At 35.6% G+C, this 15,381-nt stretch overlaps 1 protein-coding gene across 3 annotated transcripts in view; it reads left to right on the top strand.

Moving 5' to 3' along the window:
* PIBF1 (progesterone immunomodulatory binding factor 1) overlaps nucleotides 1-15,381 on the top strand; it is a 331,775-nt gene that overhangs the window by 211,764 nt on the left and 104,630 nt on the right. For all 3 annotated transcript variants that reach the window (XM_072622310.1, XM_072622312.1, XM_072622311.1), the window contains exon 14: nucleotides 8,017-8,119. In XM_072622310.1, the coding sequence (XP_072478411.1) occupies nucleotides 8,017-8,119 (103 nt within the window). The remainder of the gene's footprint in view (nucleotides 1-8,016; nucleotides 8,120-15,381) is intronic.

The raw sequence follows: 15,381 nt of genomic DNA, 5'->3' as shown, positions 1-15,381 counted from the left end.
TTACATGCCAGATACCGTGCTAAGTGCTGTTATATATATTCCCCCAGCAGGATCAACAATGTGACCAACTTACATTACAAAAAAACTCTGTGAAGTTTTAGCAATAGAACTTCATTCATACCCCAGCTAATAAACACTTTATAATATTCAGTGAAACATTGTTGTGTCTCATGTGCTTTGTTCTCCATCAAAACCACTCTCTTGCAATGTGCTTATTGTATTAGTCACCTTGTAATTGCAAAGAGATTGCAAAGAATAATTTGCTTAAATAGACACAAATTGTTTCACATTGTTTGATTAAAATATTTCATTATGAGGATCAGTTAACTACCAAACTATTGGAAGTTGTGACACTTTTTTATTTACTTGCTTTTTAGCATGTCTTTCCTGCCAAACATGCTGTAGATTCACAGTTGTTTTTATTGAGTAATATTTTATTTTTTCCCCAATTCCATGTAAAAAACATTTTTAGCACTTTTTAAAATTTGAGTTCCAGACTCTCTTTCTCTTTGTTCCTCCCTGCCACACCCCCAATACGGTAAGCAATTTTATATAGGTTATACATGTGCAAACATAAAGAACATATTTCCTTGTTGTATTCATGTTGAGGATTCAGTTATTTTAAGAATTAAAATTAATTCAAATTAGTTTTGTTTCAAGAATTCTGTAAGACCTTTGGGATAATTAGAGGATACCCTACTCAAAAAAACAGAATTGGGAATCCATATCTTATTGACTTTTCTTAATTTACATAATTGAATACCGTTTACACACAAAGGAGCAGCATAATTAGTTTTTCTATCTACTTGGTTGAAAAATATTTTCCATGTGGATGCCTTATAAAAACACTTCATGAAATAAATTCAGATTTCTCATATTTTTAAAAGAGGTAGAAATAGCAGATAAAATTAGCAAAGTTCTCCTATCTCCTTATTGCACTGTTGTAAAAAGTTAAAATGTCTTATACAATTAACATAAATTCAAATAAATGGACTCTGCTTGACTTGACTGAACTTGAAAATCTGAAGTAATGTTTTTGTTTCACTCATGACAGTTTTGAAAATAGCAAACAAGATTATCTAGTTGTATGTTTTGGTTATGCTATTTAACCTGCAGTACTAAATGGGTGAAACCCAGGCAATAAAATGACATTCCTGGAGTGAACTTTTCTGTTTATTTTGAATGGGTAGAAATTTCAGGATGGAGGGTTACATTGTAAAATTTATTGTGTGCTTTGGGCCCTTTGTTTTTGTTTCTATGCAATTCTTTTAAAGTTCAGTTGAAACTCTCATAGTATAGTGAGAAGAAAACAACTGAGGAAGGTAACCTGCAAATTTTTTTCAGCTTGATACTTTTTCCCCTGCCTGTAATTTAGTTTTCATTTTTATCTTTGGATACCATAATGGGATACTATCTCTTCTCAATTGTTGCTACAACTGAGAAAATAATCTAAATTACTTTGGGTTTGATTTTAAATAGTCTTTTAAAAATCTTACTCTTGTTCAATCTTGATGATATACTTGAAAAATTTACTTTTTGAAGAATCTATACAAATCTAAATTAAATACACTTTATCAGCCTGAAAATATTATTTAATCCATAGACATCAGGAGAACTAGAGAGAGAGCGTAGCTTACTGCCAACTGAGGCTGTAATCTCTCTGGCACATGTGCTCTTGTTTTAAACTTGTTTTCATGGTAAGCTAAGAAAGGAGAAACATTTTTTCTTTCAATAGTTGTAGAGCTGACTGCTATATGTATATTAATTCAGACCAACTGCCTGATACCGTAAGAGTGATTTCAAGTCCAACTTTCCATTTAGAGTGCTAGCACCATTAAGATAAAGCAAAACCTTAGCTACCAGTAATACTTTTGAAAAAGATAAACTGAGCTTTACCACACTCCTATTAGCAAAAGCTATACCGTAATACATTAGTATCTTAAAGTTGTGAATAAGGAATACCACTAATGGAGTCGAAAGAAATCATATTTGACTAGAGTCAAGTATTGCTGATTAAACCAGAGGATAATTCTTGGGAAAACTTGTCAGATATCCAAATCACTCTGATGCTTGTTTTCAGGTGAAGCTACAGTTTTATCGATGTATAGATAAAATCACATTACAGTAAACATATTATAAAGACAGACATCATCTATCAGAAGATTTATAGAAATAATTCTTTAGATATTTGCAATCAATTTTACATAACAAAATGTCCTGTACAAGAACTATTTTCCCTCTAACAGTCTTTTTTCTTAAGAATACAGCTTAGCTTTCTGTTGTTTGCCTTGTAAAAGTAAAGAGAGCTAACAGTTGAATTTCAATTGTCTGTCATTCCTTAGTTTTGCCATGAAATAACAATTTTACTTTAATTCCTTTTTGTTCTTCAACCTTAAACATTTTATTCCTTTAAATGAAACCCACCTAAACCTCCAAACCATCCACCAAAGCAAAATAAGATCTAAAATTTAGGAATTTTCTCCACTAAATTCTAAGCACTGGCTTGTTTAATGCAGAGAGACTTACACATAATTTTTTTCATCTAGGTCATGTAGACCGGGAATCTAAATTTTATCACCATATTTATTCATTTTTTAAATTCAATTATAACAAAATAAAGTAATCAATTCAATATTTTTTAGTGTGTACTCATGGATATTACAATTTACTTGAGCTCACACAAAGCAATAGTGAACAGTATAAGACTATATGATGAAATGCTATATTGAGTAAATGCAGGTCACTCAGGAGAGAAGGACATCAGAGAGGGCTAAAATCACAGAAGGGTTGAGTCTTAAACTAGAGGAAACTAAATAAGCAGAATGAAATGAATGCACAGTATAAGCATAGTGTTATTTATAGGACATTGAATCCTAGATTTTAAGCTAGAAGAACTGATCTGGTGCAGGTCGTGGTAAATGCTGCTTATTGGACACAATCCCCAGGAGCCAAATTCATTATGTTCTGTACTAGACAAGATAATAACAAAATTCATTTGAATGAAGAGGCCTCGAATCCCAATTTGAAACAATGGGAGAAAAAGTAAGTCTGAAAGTGGCACATCATTTCACTATCTCAGACTATTGTAAAGCAATAAAGGGAAGATAACAAGCATTTATTAAGCACCTACTGTTATTTCATTCAGTACGCATAATGACCCTGGAAGTTAGGTGCTACTATTATCTTCATTTTACAGTTGAGGAAATTAAGACAGAGGTTAAGTGACTTGCCTAGGGTCATAGTAAACAAGGCAATGGCAGATATTACCATCTAAATGACTCATAATCATCAAACTCTTTTGGTTAAAAATAGAAGAGTGTATCAGTGGAATAGATTAGCCACACAAGACTCAGAAGCAGTCAGATCTTTAGAGCAATCTTGGATAAACCCAAGAACACAGACTCTTTTGGGACATACTCCCATTTCAACAAGAATTGCTATAAAAATGAATATTTGATTTGGCAAAACAAACAAGCAAAAAAAGGTTTATGCCAGTGTCTTACATCATTTATCTGCTTCAAATGACCATGCAACCTAAAAATACAAAGTTATATCATTCAAAAATTAGGCAAGAATGAAATAAGAAGGACCTTTCATACCCCTGGCTAATAAGATAATTGACCAGATAAGGAATAGGAGTTGCCATAAAAATTTTTGAGTACAAAAAGTTAAGAAGATTTTTGCGTAATAAATATCAACAAAGCTTGAATAAGAATAGAGTGCTGCCAATTGATAAGGTCAGGAAAGGACTCTTAGGACTTGGCGCCTGGGCTAGCTTTGAAGGAACACAAAATCCAATCCACTGGAACAGAAGCACTGGGATGGAAGACAGAATCTCGTGTGTAAGTGACAACTAGAGGACCATTTTCATTGAAACAGCGAATTCAAGAAAGGTCATAATTTGAATTAATACTGGAAAGGTAGAAAACCGGCAAATTCTACAGAGCTTTCACTGACATTCTGAGAATTGAGTCATTTATCCTAGAGATAGTAGCAGGTCGTTGAAAAATTTTGAGTAGGGGGTAACATGATCTTATCTGTGTTTTAGAAATATGAATTTGGTTATTGTATAAAAGAGAAGCTGAAGAAAGGAGAGAGTGGAGTCAAGGATACCATTAATAGCTCAAGTGAGAGGTGATAAGAGCCTCAACTATAATTGAAGCTGTGTGAGTAGATATTGTGGGAGTAGGACCCTCCACAACTAACTGGCAACTAATTCGATTGGGGGGGATGAGAGAAAAAGAGGTCAAGGATGACTACAAGGTTGTGAATTAGGATGATTAGAAGGATGGAGGGACTATTAATACACCCAAGGAACTTTAGAGTAGGAATGAGTTTGAGAGGAAATATAACATGATATAACACTGGTACATTTAGTTTGAGATGCCTTTGGAACATCCATGTTGGTGTTCAATAGGTGGTTGTTAATGCCAGGCTGCAGTTCAAGAGAAAAATTTGGGCTGAATATATGGATTTGGAAGTCATCTGTGTAAAGATGATAATTGAATCCATGAGGGCTGATAAGATTACCAGAGGAAATTATATATACAAAGAAGGGGAAAGAGACTAGGATAAAGCCTTTAGTCTAACCACAGTTAATAAGGCGGGAGGAGGAGAATCTAAAAAAGTGTCACAGTTTAGAAGGAGGAGGTGGTTAGCAGTGTCAGAAGTTACAAAGAGATCAAGAAAGATGAAGACTGAAGAAAAGACTTTGGATTTAGGGATTAAGAGATTATTAACAACCAGCAGGAAAGCAGTTTGAATTGAATGGGGGGGGGGGGGGGGTTGAATGCCATGGTAGGGGTTAAGAAGTGAGTAGGACACTTGAAGTCATAAATAGCCAGGACAACAACTCTCTCTAGTTAGCCCCACCTCCTTAGATAATCCTGTCCTGGATTTCCCTGGCCTGTTACCCTTTCAAAGGGTAAACATTTCAGGTTGCCAAAGAATGAAGCAACCCACCCTTATGGTGAGCGTCATTAGCTCCCAGGCACCTACACACACACACTGGCACACACTGAAGGTGCCTCCCTTTTCTGGTGAGCTCCACCTCCCACAAGAACTTACATCGCATTCTCAACTTAGAGCACCATCCTAGGATTGAGCCTCCTCTCTTTGCCCCTGTCTTCTGCTCTCTAGATAGAGCCTTCTCTCTCTATTCTCACATTTACAGGCCAAATTGAAGGAAATAGCTCAGGTGTATGAACCATATGTGAACGGGCCAGTCATCCTAACTGTTAAACAGACATAGATATGCAGGAGTACCTTATCAGACTCTTCCTGGACATGTCCTATATGTTCATATTGCTTGTTCAGTATTCCACATAGTTGCAGCAGTTAGTTGTAACAACATCTTCTTTACTGAACCTATCTTTTTGCAAAAGGCCAGATTGGTATAAGTAGACTACTCACCAAATGACCTTAGAAAAAGCAATCTAATAAAGTTTCCCTTTTATCTTTCTGTTAGAATTATCCAAAACTGAGAGAGAGATATTGAAATCTTCACAAGTTTATTTTATGTTTTTGTTTTTTAAAATGTGTTTTTTGTAAGCAGCAGATGGTAAGGTTTTGTTTTCTTATCCATTTTTTTTTGTTTTATTGGATTATTTAATCAGTTCACATTTAAAATTGTGAGAGATAGGTTTACATTTTCCTCCATTTGTCTCTTAATGGTTTTATTTCAAGTTATGATTTTTTCCCTTGTTTTCTGTAAACGTAGTACTATGTTTCATTTATATAAGCTTAATCATTTTCAAGGTGCCTCTCTCCCCACAGACTCTTCCTGTTACCCATGATCCACTGTCCCATTTTTCATCCCTTTCCCTTTAAGGGTTTTTGTTATTAGTTCCTTTTTGTTTCCTGCTTTTATCTAGTTATTTAGTTCTTCTCTGCTTTTCCCCCCTTAGTCAAGTGGATTCCCTCTTCTTTTCCTCCCCTTCAGCTAATCTTGTGCATTAATCTTTGAAAAAAAAATTGCACCTCTTTGCAGAAGGGATTTCTCTCACTTTCTTCATTATTCATCCCTTCTGTCTATTCGAGACTCTCATTTTCTAGTTCACTATATTCCTCATGGAACAACATTTACAAGGTCACCTCTTGTATGTTCTCCCCGCTGCCCTGTAGAACTTGCCTCTTTTTTCATTTTACCTCTCTCTCAGAACTGTCAGTTCTTATAGATCACAGAGAGGACACTGCTCCAAGGTGCTACGCAGCCCACCACTGTTCTATGCCCTACCCTGGCTACCTTTTCTCAATTTGCCTCAGAATTTCCTCCAAGTCCATGCCTTCCTACTCTACTCCCCAATCTCCAGGAGTTCTCGTTCCCTTCATCCACGAGTAGAGCTTGTGGTCTTTTCAAGAAACAAATCCCTCAGACCACACCCGATGCAAGGTCCCCATCTCCCTTCAACCAGAGAAGCATCCACCAGTGAAGCTCCCTTCTACCACCAGAGCGAGACCTTCTTCCTTTCCCAGGTTTTCTAACCTCTCCCCTCCTCTTCATCACCTCTTCTGCAACTCTTCTCTTCCTAAAAGACCGCAGGGGTCACCTTCTATTCATTGCCAGCCCTCCACAGTCCTTTCTATGCCCCCTTTTCCCTTCCCCCCCCCCATGTACCCTCCCATTTTGTAATGTAATCCCCCTAAAAAAAAAATGTTTGATTCATCCATAGGCAGAGCATTAGCAGGTTCTGTCCATAGTATCAGTATTGTTTCCATTGACTTCCTTCTTCACCCCTCTGTCTCCTTGTGTACATTTCATGGGAAAAAAGTCCCTTACTGATCTCTCTGCTCTCACTCTGTCATTCTTGTCCCTGGTGCTGCATTCATTAACCCTTCCTGCCCTTCTGTTAGTCTGGGATATTCTGAAAGCAACTTGTCTCTTCAAGTCTGATTTCTGTTGTAAGATATCTTGTTTCAGGCATGTCTTTATTATTGAATGTCTATGTTTTTTCATTTATGGTTAAGCTGAGATTTGCAGAATTGGTCACCTTGGGCTGCGTCCTGAGCTCCATTGCTCTTCAGAACACAATATTCCATTACCTCCTATTTTTTCTGGTGGGTGCAGCATAGACTTGTTTTTTAATTTCCTTTCCTTTGTATTAGAAGATCTTTCTCCTAATCACTTACAGAAGTTATTATTTCTGAATTGAATTGTTAAATTTAACCATTTATGTGGTTAAAATGAATTGTTAAATTTAACCACTTATGTGGTTATGTGTCTTGGAGTCTTGGGATTTTCCATAGGTCTGAATAAGATAGTGGCAGTAGGAACAGAAAGGAGGGAATAGATATGAGAAGCATTTCAGAGGTTAAAATCAGTAGCTCTGGCAATTGAATGTATATGTGTCCCAAAAGAACGTGGCATGACAAAATCTGAACACTAATGCCAGAAATAAAATAAGAGAATTTATGAATGCACAAAAATGAAATATCAATTGAAAAACTTATGTTACACTCAACTAGACTAATTTAGTCGATTGCTTTTTTCCCTGCTTTCAAATTACTCCTTTTTTCTAATCCATCTCACATATCATTTCCAAAGAAACCTTACTGAAACACAGCTTTATAAATATATATATGTACTACTTGTTATTATTAAATCCACAATTGTCATTTGTGATAGGTTGATTCCTCACAAATGATAGTTTAATTTTTAATTATAGAATGTTCATAGAAGGAGGAAAAATGCTTCTGTAAATAACTAACAGAGTCCTTTGAAGCTTTTCTATAGCATTACATAATGCATGCATTCTGTAAAGGATAGAAGCAACTACTGTAGTAGTAATCATTATGTCATAGTAGTATTATACAGAAATCTTAACACTTTTATTTCAAGATTCTGAGAGTTGATATGGGGTCTTAGACTGTTACAAATATAATTGAATGACTTTTCTGTGAATATTTAATCATAAGAAACTATGATGAAAATTTTAAAGTAGTATAAATGCATTAGCATGTTTTGGCTGGCATTTCAGTTTGTGAGCATTAATTTTTTTTTTTATTTAATTGGCACAGCGTTCACTTGGCAAGAAGACTACTTCAGTTAGAAAAGCAAAACTCGTTGTTAGTAAAAGACCTGGGACATCAAAAGGAACAAGTAACACAGATTTCACAAGAGGTAAATAATTGAAACGAAAGAAACACATATGAAGAGTCACAATATTCAGTTCAGTCCTTTGTAGACACATTGTTTGTTTTTAAGGCAATTTTCAAATAAGCAGTTTGCTCTTACAAAATGATCCACAATTTATGAAACTAAATTTATGTTAAAGCTTTATAAAGCAATTTATAGTGTGTGGCAAAACAAAGATCAAAAGAGAGATTACTGTACCCAGACTAAATACAAATGCAGGCTAGACAGACCAAGCTATGATTTCTGAGGAAACCACCTAGTAAAACAACTTGGGGGTTGGGACGACACTTTAAATTTTCAACTAATGTTTCATTTTTTATGTGGATTTACCTTTTAAGGTATTGTTGGTGATCATTTATCTAATAAATGCCCTGCATGCTGCACTCTAAAGTCTCAAATCATTGAATTCTTCAGTATATGATACATGATTAAATTGGAGCAGCTAGTTGGCACAGTGGAACAGAGTAGTGGGCCTGAAGTCAGCAAGACTCATCTTCCTGACTTCAAATCTGCCCTCCAACATTTACTAGCGATGTGACTCTGGGCTTTGTTTCTTCATCTATAACATGGAGAAGGAAATGGAAAACCACCCCATTATCTTTGAGAAGAAAAGCCCAAATGGGGTCCATAACATTCATACATGACTGAAACAACTTATTTTAATTTAAAGGAGAGTAATTGATATTTCCTATTTCCCTCAACTTTGTCATTTAAAGAATAAACACATATCTTATATAGTGCTCTTCTATCCTTTTAAATTGTAATTCAAAATATTAAATTTTGTGTAGTTCTAGTTTAAAATTACAAGTCTTAGTAGAAATAAAAAAATAAAAGATGCTACTTCAGTCACTATTGTAAATCCATTTTGCCAGAAATTCTTTATATTTCATTAGTTGTAATAGTGACAAGCTCTTTTGTGCACAGAAATATTCAGTTGCTTTTGGACTCTTATGGAAGATTGTATGTATCTCTTTTGTAGCTGAAATGCCATTCATCTGAACTATCTTTATGCTACAGCATAAACATGCTAAGAATCAACTGCCTAATTTATTCCTGTTTTAACAAATCTTGTTAAAGTAAAATCCCTTCAGACTTTTCCAGTGACTTTTTTATGCAAGGACCATGTTTCATCTGAACTCTTCTAATATCTGACACATTTCTATTGAACTATTACTAAATTCAGTACTATTAAAAACAACTAGATTACTCAGTAGATTAGAGGGTGCTAATGTTGCAGGTATTATACTTTATCCCATGCCCAAAAATCTTTAAAAATAGTTTAAATTGTACTCATATATACTTATAAATGACTGTAGTATGTGTGTGTGTGTGTGTGTGTGTACTACACTAGGAGTCCCTATATTCTTAAAGGTCTCACTAAATAAAAACATCAGAACCCATAAATAATTGTAAATCAGGCATACAATATGAAGAATTTTCTATGAGAGAAAAAGCAATTTTTCCAGTTTCTCTGGTTAGTGTAAGTACTTATAAGATACTAAGATATATGTTAACAAGTTCTACGAAATTATGGTGCATAAAGTTCTAATCTATTGCTTTTATATGATTGCAAAGGAGTACTATGACTCAAAGTTCCATAACTTTGCCCATGTTTTATAATCAGTATTTTGCTTAAAATAAAAATAATTATCTAAAATTGAGATGGTATAAATATGAGTTGAAGTAACTGGTGAAGTAATTGAAGGGAAAAGAAACGAAGGGAACATGAACAGTCTTTACATACTTGAAAGGTGTGTGGAAAAAGATTAGACATTTTGCTTGGCCCTAAATGGCATAACTAGGAGCTCTAGGTAAAAGTTCCAAAGAAGTATATTTAGGCTTATATAAGGAAAACTTCCTAACATATATAGCAATCTCAAAGAGGAATGGAATGGAAGTCTTCAAGCAAAGACTTAAGTGGGTTCTTGTTGGGTATTATTGTAGTCGGGGGTGATTCTTTGTCTCATATGGCTTAGATTTTATGATCACTTGGCGTTCTGTCCAGCCCTAAATTCTGTAATTCTCTGTTAACCTAAAAGATGCTAAAGTTTTTAGCATTAATTTTTATAAAATTAGAGAAAGTAAATTAAAAATTAATTTAAAATTTTAAAATTGAAATTATTTTTTAAATTAAAAATGCTATCAAAATCTGTAGTCTTTGAAAGAGGTTAAATATTTTACATTATAATAATATTTGTAGAAAGAACAGCTCACCAGCTAACAGACATTAAAATAATCTGGTGTTTATGCCATTGAGAATTCCTTTAAAGTCGTAGATGATATACTGTAGTTAGTGTCTGTAAAATGGGATGGTTCAAGTATTTTTAATAGAAACATATTTTCAGTTAATCATATAACACAGATTTTTGCATGAAAACAAATATTTTAAAGTAAACATATATTCAGGCTTTTGAACCTTACTATCATCCATCTTTCTCCTGTGTATGTTGCTTATATTGTTCTGGCCTTTTTGTCTACCTTACCCTTCTAATCCAAACAGAAACTTACTAATATAACAAATTCATTACAGAAAATGCTATGCCCTTCACAATAGAAAAGGCATAAAAAAATTTATAAAACTATACAAGAACCAAGACCAAGATAACTTGTAAAATTTTTAAAGGAAAATTAAATTAAAGTTTTAGATTTAAATATTTTGGGGATAACCATTGGCAATATTTGCCGAAAGTAACACGGTCAGACACTTTCCACAGTTGTTTCACAGTGAATAGTATTGAGGCAAACTATGTGCAGAATACAGTCACTATTAATCTCATAACCAAAAATATTTATTGGGCTTTGTGTTAGACAACACACAGAAAGAATTATGTAGATTTGACCATTGTCCACCAGAATTAGTACGGAGAAAGAACTGCTCTCAGAGTCAGGAAGAACGGGACTCAAGTCCCACCTTTGACATAAACGTACCTTGTGACCCTGAGAAAATCATTTAACTCCTTGGGCAACTCTTTGAGACATTCTTAAGTGGCAGAAAAGGTGCCAACCTGCCATGCTAGTGGAAGTTCCTCACCAAGACCTCTCTATACCTGTTAAATCAGAGGTCCAGGCCTCATATCCTATCCTTGTCCTCCAGGAATTAATTAGACATGCACAATACCTGTTCATAGTTACAGACATCTATATTTGAATTAAATAACATTGTTTGAATAAGTTTCTGAATGTGGAGTAATGGGCAAATGAGGGAAGACATATAGAAGAATAAACTTGGACCACTGGAGGCAAATATAAATAATTGATAGCAAATCCTTTACAGTTAGAGTGATGGAGAGATTAGAACACAAAAGGATACCGGTGCCTGATCAAGAGAAGTAGCACCACTGAGGACCGACTGGATACTGCCGAGGAAAAACATGTTTCAAGAGATTCAACACATCCACAATAGCAATACTAGTCTAATGTAAAAAAACAAAAACCTTCCCTTGATCTTTATCTTCTCATATTCTCCTTCCGTTCACAGCCACACCACTACTCACTCATTTGTCCACCCTCTGCAACATGGCTTCTTTCCCCACTACTCTACAGAAGCTTCTTATTTCAAATTCAACAGTGGCAGCTTTCTTAATTGCTGAGGTCAACGGTCATTTCTCATGCCATATTCTCTGATGTTTTTTCAGTATTTGGCACTCTTGACCACTTTCTCCTTGATCATCATCTCTCCTCCACTGGATTCCACAACACTGCTCTCTCCTGGTTCTTCTTAGTCTTCTTCACAGGTTCATCTTCCTCCTGATGTCCAAACACTCTCATCTCAGTTATCTTGTCTCCCTGTACCTTCGGGCCTAGTTGAAGATTTTACCATCACTGCAGTGGCTGACCTTGATGCTGTGTTCATCCTCACTGAAAGCATTTAACAACATGGCTGAAAATATCATGCTAAAAAGCATGGGAGCAAGCACACAGCCCTGTTACACTCCATTGGTGACCGGGAAGGCATGAGAGCATTGTCCATTATCTAGAACTTGGGCAAACTGCCATCATGAAATTAATGTACAATGCTGAGGAACTTCTCTGGGTATCCAAATTTTGACATAATTTTCCATAAGCCCTCATGACTAACAGTAGCAAAGGCCTTGGTCAGATCTACAAATATTTCATAAGAGACCTCTGTTCTGCCCCTGGCATTTCTCCTGGAGTTGTTGGGCAGCAAATACCATATCAACTGTTCTTTGGCCCTTTCTGAAGCCACAGTGGCTCTCAGGTAGATGGCCATCTTCCAAGTGAAGGATCAGCATATTTAGGAGGACTCTGGCAAGAATCTGGCCAGCAGAGACTAAGAGAGAGACCTCCCTGTGATTGTCACAGGACAATATATTTCCTTTACCTTTATAGAGATGGACAATGGAGGCATCCTTGAATATCTGAGGGATAACCATCATTTGCCATATAACCTGGAAAATTTCAATCAGCTTTTGTATGAGCAATGAACCCCTTACCTTGTAAATCTCAATTGGGATAAAGTCAGCACCAGGTGCTTTGCCACATGAAAGGAGCCTAATGGCCCACAATACCTCTTCATCAGTTGGAGCTTCAGGTAGGAATGGATTTACTTCAACCTGAGATAAATGGTCAGTGGCCTCAGCATTGATTAATGATGGTCTGTTGAGAAAACTATGGAAGTGTTCAGCCCATCTCTCTAGGATCATGTCCTTATCACTAATGCACTGATGGTAAATTCCTCAACTTGAAAAGGCTACAAGCAAAGACCAAAGTGGAGGGAATGTTGGTGCATGATTTTCTGTTTGCAAATGATTATGCACTTAGTTCTGCCTCTGAAGCCGAGATGCAACAAAGTATAGATCAATTCTCTGCTGCTTGTGTTAATTTTGGCCTAACAGTTAACACCAAGAAAACACAAGTGCTCCATCAGCCACCACCATACCATCAGCTATGGCAAATGGAGAAGTTTTAAATGCTGTGGATAAGTTCACTTTCCTTGGTAGTGTACTTTCCAGGGATGTACACATTGATAATGAGGACATTGCCAGAGCTGGTTCAGTTTTTGGGAGGCTCCAAAGGAAAGTATGGAGAGAAAAGGTATTAGACTGATTACCAAACTGAAGGTCTACAGAGCCGTTGTACTGACCTCATTGTTGTATACCTATGAAAACTGGAGGGTCTACCAGCGCCACTGGCCCAGGACCAGTCAGCATGGCATACCCACATCAGAGAACGTGCTATGCTCTACGAGCAAAACAGAATTGAAACTGCTCAAAGGAACTGCAAGATGTGCAGATTTAGAGTATCCACCCCAGGTGTTCACACAGACTATTTGTGCCCAACCTTTGGTAGAGCATTCTGAGCTCGTACTGGTCTGATCAGCCACAGTTGGATACATTGAAACTTGACTCTAGCACAGTGATGTCATCTTGGTCCTCTTTGAAAGTGAAGGACAACAACCAACAACCACTTTCAGGCCTACCTAGGTTATCTTCAGTTATCACCTCTATATAGCTGACTCTTACATCAGTATACCCAGTGCCACTCTATCTCCTGATGTCTAATCCTGTTTCCACCTTCTTGCTAGATGTATCCTTCTGCATATTCCATTGACACAGCAAACACTCATCTTCTTATTGAAACTTTCTCCTCCTTCCAACTTCCCTCTTCCTGCTAATAACACCTCTGTCCTCTCAGTCACCCAAGCTCAAAATGCTAGCATTCTTTATTTCTATTTTTTAACTTCTCTTGTTATGAACTTAAACACCAATTTACACAAACATTTCAATATGCAAAGAAAAGAATAACTATATTAAACTACAAACCTTGATTACATACAGTTTTTTAGTATATTTTAAATTTAACAGTATAACAAAACTGCGCTGCTAGTGTGTACCTCTTTCATAAATGTGTTTTGCTCTCTTACATGTATTCGTTAATATGTTATTTATGCTCTTTTCTTTGTATTTTCATTTTGCATCCCTATCACTACCCAACAATTTTCCTCTGTCCCCACCTAAAATAGAATTACTCAGTTTTAACAGGTAAATATATAATTGAGCAAAATAAATCCACATTGTTGATATCTAAAAACGTATATCTTATTCTGCACCTTTAGTCTATAACCTCTGTGCTGAAAGATAAAAGGAATGATTTGTCATGTTTTCTGAAGTCATAATTATGACATTGACCAAAGATACTTTACAGTATCGTAGTTATTATATAATTTGTTCTCTTAGTTCTATCCACTTCACTTTGTATCAGTTCATACAAGTTGTCCTGATTTCTCAGATTTTGTCATGTTTTACTTTTCCCTGTTTATCATCTTCTGTGCAATCAGTTGGTAAGTTGTATTAATTCTCTTGGCAAAATTTTTCGCAGCTTTCTCTCTTTTTTGTTATTTTAAAATAAACTTTATTGGTTGATATACTTTGTTTTTATGTCACCAACATTTCCCAATATAGTACTCCTGAAGAAGCATACTTTATCATACATCTTTTCAAAGAAAGGAAAAACGAGTTTGGTCAAAGTAGCCACATCAAAAAACTATAACATTATCTGTCATTTTCTCCAGCCTCTGCACTCAAAAGAGAAAAGTATCTTCTCACAGCTCTTCTTTATAATCAGTCTTGGTTGTTATAATTTCACAGCATTTTGTTTCAATTGTGTTGGGGTTTTTTCTGTTTACATTAGTATAGTGATTGTTCCTTGTTCTGCTTGCTTTGCTTCAGTTCATATCAGCATTCCTATCCTCTGTATTCATCATCTGCACAGAACAATAGTATTGTTCATTACATTCATGAGCTACGGAGTGATTAGCCATCTTCCTGTAAATGGACTTCTGTTTTGTTTCTAGTTCTTTACCCACTACAAGAAGTGCTGCTGTAGATGTATGGCTGTTTATGCGTTTTGGGTCATATGCCTAAAGGTGGAATCTCTGAATCAGAGGTTTGGATATTTTAGTCCTTTCACTTTCGCGGTTCCAAATTACTCTCTAAATGGTTGGGCCATTTCACCATTTTTAAAGTACAGTCAATCTTCAGCATTGTCATATTTAACTTTTGTGACTTCAAGCATTTGAGTAATTTTATTATTAACCTCATTTTCACTTTCACATTGGTAATCATGCATACTCATAGCTATGTGCAATAGAGAAAAAAATAAGAAGTGCGATCCCCATAAGTTTGTGGAGTTGTACTAGGTGCTTCAGTGGTCTTGTTCACTCTGTCATTGTAAAGAGCTCTCTGTACAGTTGTTGCATATTTTCAGTGTTTGCCTTTAAGACTCAA

This window comes from Notamacropus eugenii, chromosome 6 (assembly GCF_028372415.1).
Source record: "Notamacropus eugenii isolate mMacEug1 chromosome 6, mMacEug1.pri_v2, whole genome shotgun sequence".
In the NCBI taxonomy this organism is placed as follows: Eukaryota; Metazoa; Chordata; class Mammalia; order Diprotodontia; family Macropodidae; genus Notamacropus; species Notamacropus eugenii.
The sequence above is the reverse complement of the archived record's forward strand: the minus strand, read 5'-3'. Positions and strand labels throughout refer to the sequence as shown.